General features: G+C 36.8%; 1 protein-coding gene across 1 annotated transcript; it reads left to right on the top strand.

The window, feature by feature from the left end:
- Window positions 1–1144: 1144 nt before the first annotated feature.
- On the top strand, window positions 1145–6014 carry LOC121878010 (prolyl 3-hydroxylase 2-like; the record flags this gene model as incomplete). The annotated part of the gene is given in 1 exon segment (XM_042383968.1): window positions 1145–6014. A coding segment is annotated over 1 exon segment (195 nt), but the record flags the coding sequence as incomplete, so codon positions are not given.
- Between the last annotated feature and the right edge of the window lie 359 nt (window positions 6015–6373).

The following is a 6373-nucleotide window of genomic DNA, read 5'->3' as shown; positions in this document are numbered from 1 at the left end:
TGGCCTAGAGACACAGTAGTCTCCTTTACATCTTGAAGTCTAACGTTTACATATTTTGGATATTCATCAATGAGCTCAACTGCATCTATGAAAGATTTGTACAGTATTTGCTGTTATGTACTTGCTGTTTAAGGAACACAGAACCCAGGGTGGTTTACCAAGGGGGTATAGCTCTCCCACAGGAGGATCTTTGCTGGTAACCAAACAGCTATTCATGGGGGTAGTATTAGTGGCAAGTGATAAAAGTGATTGAATGCAGTAGATAGCATCTGTCAGAACTACAGTACTGTACTTCCCACTTTGTAGTAGGCAGATTTCTCAACTTTGGTTCTAAAGACACAGTTTTACAAACGATCCTGTTATACCTCTCTACTTGGGGGTTATTGGCAGTTGCCCGACTCATAGCAATTCCTTGTATGTGTAAGAGCTGCTAAGTTCCTCCGAAATGAATGACACCTCATGATCTGAAGGGACATAAATGGGCATGCCAAAGATGGAGAACAAGAAGCAGAGACACTTTATAACAGTAACTGCTGCTAGACCAGAGCAAGCGAAGGTGAATCAAAATCATGAGTACTGTACTCATTAACAATGGACAGCAAGTACCAGTTGCTTGTCTGGGAAGGATGAGGGCCTTTGAAGTCTATATTTAACCTTTCAAAAGGTTGAATAGCCTTTATGAGAGTTCCAGGTTCAGGTTTTTAGAACTGTGGCTTCAGTTCTAAACATGTACGGCAGGAAACCATTGTCTTTTTTGTCATGGATAGAGCATGGCAAGTACCTACTGTGTACGAAGTGCATCATTCTCATGATACCAGGATGACACAAGTCATTGTGGAGAATCTGCAGATCATCTCCAATTTCTTAATGCTTCAACTATAGCATAGACCCCCTTTTCAACAGATGAGTGTGTCTGTTCAGTTGCTGAGATAGTCCTTGAGAAAAAATCAACAGGCTGGCCAAATTGACTTAAAAAAGCAGCAGTGGCATACTCTTATGCATTGGTTTCCATCACAAATAAGGCAGAGGGGTCGATAGCTGCAACTGATGTAAAGAAGTAGACTGTCACCTATAGGTCACTTGTTTGTCTCATCATCCATGAAATGGCATTCACCCATTTATTTATTTATTTTCTTAATTACAGGCCATTGTGCAACCAACATGTGGAAGAATGATAGGCTTTACCTCTGGCCCAGAAAACCCTCATGGAGTGTTGCCGGTCCTGGATGGCAGCAGATGTGCAATTGGCATGTGGTTCACCCATGACAAACGCTACAGGGAGCTGGAACGTAAATTAGCCGAAACTCTTTTGGAAAGAATTAAAGACAAAAATATATAAAGACAAGATTCTAATGTGGGACCAAAAAATTATTGTACTGTACTTAATGTGTATTGTATTTGATATCACTCAGTGATGGGGTTATTTTCTTTCTGTGAAAAATACTCAGTTTACTTGTGAGACTATATCTGGTGCTGGATATCACATTCAAGGAGAGACTCTTCTTGCCCAACTTGATGACACCTGTGTAGCCACTAGCCTACTGTAACGGGGTGACATTAACAGTCTTATCACCTGCAGTGGCAAATGTTGAGTGTATCTTTGTGTTGAACTAGCTGCTTCGAAACCCAATGCCTGTATTGGACTATAAGCTTATTTTAGAGTATTCTTAACAGGGCCAAACAAATGTTGTTTGGTCAGAAAGAAACATTACACTCAATGAGATATTGAATATTTTTATAATAAATTAGTTTGCAAATTGTCTTACCAATGTACTCGAAAGATTGTGTATTTTTATGAAGCAGTACTATGTATGTAATGTTCCCTCGTACCTACCAGTATATAGGGTGGAGACTAAATTTTAACACTGAAACATAATAATTTCAGAATCATACAATCACAATACTGTACATTTGTGTGTGAAGAAAATCAAAGATGAAACAAACCTTGAATTACTAGATCCATACGAAGAGAAAAAACTTTGAAGGCTTTACTTATTTTTACAAATTTCTCTTTCAAGTCTTCAGCCTATTAACCACTTCCAAAATTATTTACTTTTTCTCTTTGGCTTATAGGTTTCTTCTGGATAACATCTCATAGAGGTGTTGTTGGCAAATGACTCCTATATATAGAGTGATTTAGGAGTCTGGACACGGGACAAGGAAAACAAGGAACGTATAGTATTGGGTTAAAGAGTCCAGGAGAGCTGATATGTGATGAGTAGCAGCTGAGGACATCTTGGTAAGAGTGCCATGGAGGCCATGGAGGAGTAAGAGTGGGGAAGAACAAACAAGTGGAAGGAAGAAAATAGTAAAGGCAGCGCACGCACGCATGCACACACACACACATGCACATGCACACACACACTGACATTAGTGAGAAGCCATGAATGATGTGTGTGCTGAAGAAGTGTTTGTTGTATACTGGAATCTGGAATACATTATTAAGGTTGTGACATATGTTGTGTATTTGTTTAAGGACATATTGTTGCATGATGTATTTGTGTAAAAAAAAAAAAAAACCTGATTCTATGCTTAAATTGATATGAATGTGTGTACTGTACTGTATTACTTAATTGTAATACAGTACAGTATTATAATAAAAAGTCTTCATATGATGATATGGAGTTAAAGTTAATAATTATTGAAAGAATTAGGTAGTACAAGTATATTAGGGAATCTTGAGCAACAGGTGTCTACATGGTTAATTTGGGGATGAAGGTGAGGGAGACAGGAGGTCAGGACAGGTGTTTAGTGACATTGAGGGTTAGTACACAAAGAAAGCAGGTTATCCGTTTCCCAATTTCCAGCGCCTACCAGACACGAGGACGCAGGTATATGTAGGAGGTTAACTTTTAAGCATTTAAACTATAGGATATAAATATGTTATTTGGTGACTTAACAGTTTAGTTTTTTTGTTCAAATTAATAGATGTTATACTTTCTATTGAATATTAGAACATTTTATTGTTATATTATTGGTAAACACGTAATGACTAGTGGAAAACATAACAGTACTGTACTGTATACGGCTGTTAATATTTATATCATGTGAATAATATATACGATTACGTACAAATAATTCACCGATGTATTAGTTGTAGTCATAATTTTCTGTTAATTAGTGAATGAAGGAAGTCCATTTGTGTTAGATATTATATACCGATACCTGTACAGTATACTTAAATAGAATGTGTTAGACTAAGTTTATCTGCACACCACATACAGCTCCAGACATGTCTGTATACAAGAGTTAAGACAGGCAGGAATCAAACACTAAACCCACCATTGTCTGTGAATTGTACAAGTGTTCAAAACAGACACTTGTTACATAGGAACTAAATTCCCTTATACTGAAGAGAGTACAGTACAGTATTGTAATATTATTTAATGCAAAGAATTAATCATAGGAGTTAGTATCTCTTGTTTCATTCACATAAACTGAAGATAATGTTCTCCTAGTCAGTAAAATAAAGACATATCACTGCCAATTAATTGGTTCCACTGTATTACATGTTTACCTGTGCACACTTAACCCTTATTTTCTCCTAGTCATAATTTAAAAGACATTATAGCTATGGTCAAGCTTTTTAAATCTTTATTACCTAAAGATTAGCCCCTAGCTTATTTTGCCTCAAGATTAATCACCCTAACACTAACCTAACCTACCCAAATCTAACCAAAACTAACCTAACCAGCCCAAAACTAACCCAACATTACATAATGCTAATGTAATCTAATATAACAATAACATAACCTACCATAATTTAACAAAACTTAAAATAATCTAACCCAATCTAACTTAACTTACCCTAACCTATCATAATCTAATACAATATAACCTAACTTACCCTACCTTGCATTAACCATACACCCCCCCCCCCTCCGATAGCATTAAGGTATTTAATCATCAGGTGAAATAAGCTGCTGGTGAAGCTAGTTGTCATGTGGTCCAATCTTCTAATGTGGTCAGTGAAAGTAATGTTTTGGAAAAAAATATAAAATGAGTTAGTGTTTTGTTCTGTTTCTATGGTAAGGTGATGAAGGTTTGTGTAGATGTATTTGCTGGTTTACAGGTTCATTTTTTGGTGAAATGTTGCTTGATGCTTCATGTATTTTTTATTTTTTTGGTGTGGTAAGGTTGTTAGCTGTTGGTACCACGCTCATTATGTTAATATTCACCTGCTGTAGAAATATTATGTTCTCAGGCTGTCAGTATTTTTATAGTGATTGTTTATGGTATTTAATCATGTTGCTTTACTGTTAATAATTCAAATAACTTCACTGTAAAGTTAATAAGTCAAGAAATTTGAATGTTACTCAATTAATATAACTTTACTGTAATGTTATTCAGTTGTTACTTTACTGTAATGTTATTCAGTTGAGTTACTTTAATGTTTTTCAGTTGAGTTACTGTAATGTTATTCAGTTGAGTTACTTTACTGTAATGTTTTTCAGTTGAGTTACTTTAATGTTTTCAGTTGAGTTACTTTAATGTTATTCAGTTGTTACTTTACTGTGATGTTATTCAGTTGAGTTACTTTACTGTTATGTTATTCAGTTGAGTTACTTTACTGTAATGTTATTCAATCAAGTATAGGGTTGCCAGGCATCCTCATATATAGTCCGGGACTGTCCCGTATTTCATTGCCCTGTCTCAGAGAGGTGTGTCGCCAGTGTTGTGATGCTATTGTCCTGTATTTGAGTGATCCTGGTAAATTGACTTGAAAAAAAAAAAAAAAAAAATCTACTTTTGCCACTGCAGCCACTCCTGTATTAGATGTTGTTTTGGTCAGCCAATCACAACTCGGTAACTTCTGCATATATTGTCAGGTCAGGTGTGGGGGGCCTGGGGTGGGGAACAGTCAGTGACGATACAAAGGGCAGGGGGCATTAGAGGGGTGTGAGACCTCTTCAATAATTATGCTTGTGGATACAACTGTACAGAGTACAGGTACAGAACTAAAAAATCATAAGGAAAATTATGTAAGTAAATGTGGACAGAATCCTGAAGATTACATACAGTATATGGTACCCACATCAGTGAAAGGCCTATGCCTAGTGAGTGACTATACTAATAGTGTCTGAATTCGGTTCTTTACTTATACTTTATCCTCTTCGCGGCTTGTTAGCTGCTTGTACGGTCTGTCACATCTCTGCTACGTGCTGTTAGTATAAGTACATGTACTGGATTCAGAATGTATCGGAAACTGTGCCAGTGTTGATCAAGTTTGGTCTTAAATATGTTCACACTCACTTCTGTCACAACACACACTGGCAATATATCAAAAAAGTTTGCCCTGGCAATTTTCTGAATTTGTGGTCTCTCTAACCTGAGGCAGTGACCTCTTATGGGGTGGGCATCCGCTAGTTCCAGGTATGAACGTTCGACTGAATAATGCCCTTTTATGTGCTAATAAACCATTAAGTCACCCCTTGCCCGTCTAGAGTGAAGCTATGCAACTGCAGGCTTTCTAATCTCTTTGGGTACCTGAGGTGCCAGAGTGCAGCACCTGGGTGAGGCTTTCCTTTGGACATTCTCAAATTAACTGAGTGTCTAGCAAATCACGGGGACCAGATGGGATGACAGAACTCCAAATGGTGAAGCACCTGCACCTCAATCTTAAAGAGAGCTATGTTTTTGTGCTGGTATAGTGTTGACCTTTCAATAATTATGGAACAAAATTGTACAGTACATGCCAATACTGTACTGCATCTTTGTGGAAATATAACCTTATTAACAAATGTTTCCTTGCCAAAATGTCAATGGGGTTAGTCTACTGTACAGGGCCAAATTTAACTTGAGTACCGGGGGTATGACGTACGTATAGCTGTTTTAGTATCTTTTTTTTTTTTAAATTCTCCAAATACAAGTACAGTAAACAATTATTTGTTCACCTTTCTCCCCCCAACAAAAAACATTAAGAAAAGAAACGTGTTTTGTATTTTGAATTCGAAAATCTGGCAACCCTAGTCAAGTAACTACTGTAATGTGATTTCAAATAAAGCTTGAATTGGGTTTCAGTTTAATGTCCTATTTGCATGGTGAATACTTTACAGTAAGATATAAATCAGAATTTAAGGCTGTGAAACACACCTTCATGGTATTTGTGTCATATTGTCTAACACAATTTTGTAAGAACATAGTTTTTTGATCGACTGTACAGTCACCTAAAAAATTCTGTCTCCTTCCAAATGGCATCCAAACTAAACGAGATCCTGCAATGCCTGCCATGCTGAGATGCTGAACTGCATACACCATTGACCACTGAACATTCTTGGTTATAATGTCCATTACATGAGGATGTTATACCATTTCCTCTATAACATTCCGTTCTGAATGTAATGGCCAAAAATATGAAGAAACAAACGAATCC

The sequence above is a fragment of the Homarus americanus genome, unplaced genomic scaffold, assembly GCF_018991925.1.
Source record: "Homarus americanus isolate GMGI-L3 unplaced genomic scaffold, GMGI_Hamer_2.0 scaffold57649, whole genome shotgun sequence".
In the NCBI taxonomy this organism is placed as follows: Eukaryota; Metazoa; Arthropoda; class Malacostraca; order Decapoda; family Nephropidae; genus Homarus; species Homarus americanus.
This window is presented reverse-complemented; position numbering and strand designations above follow the sequence as displayed.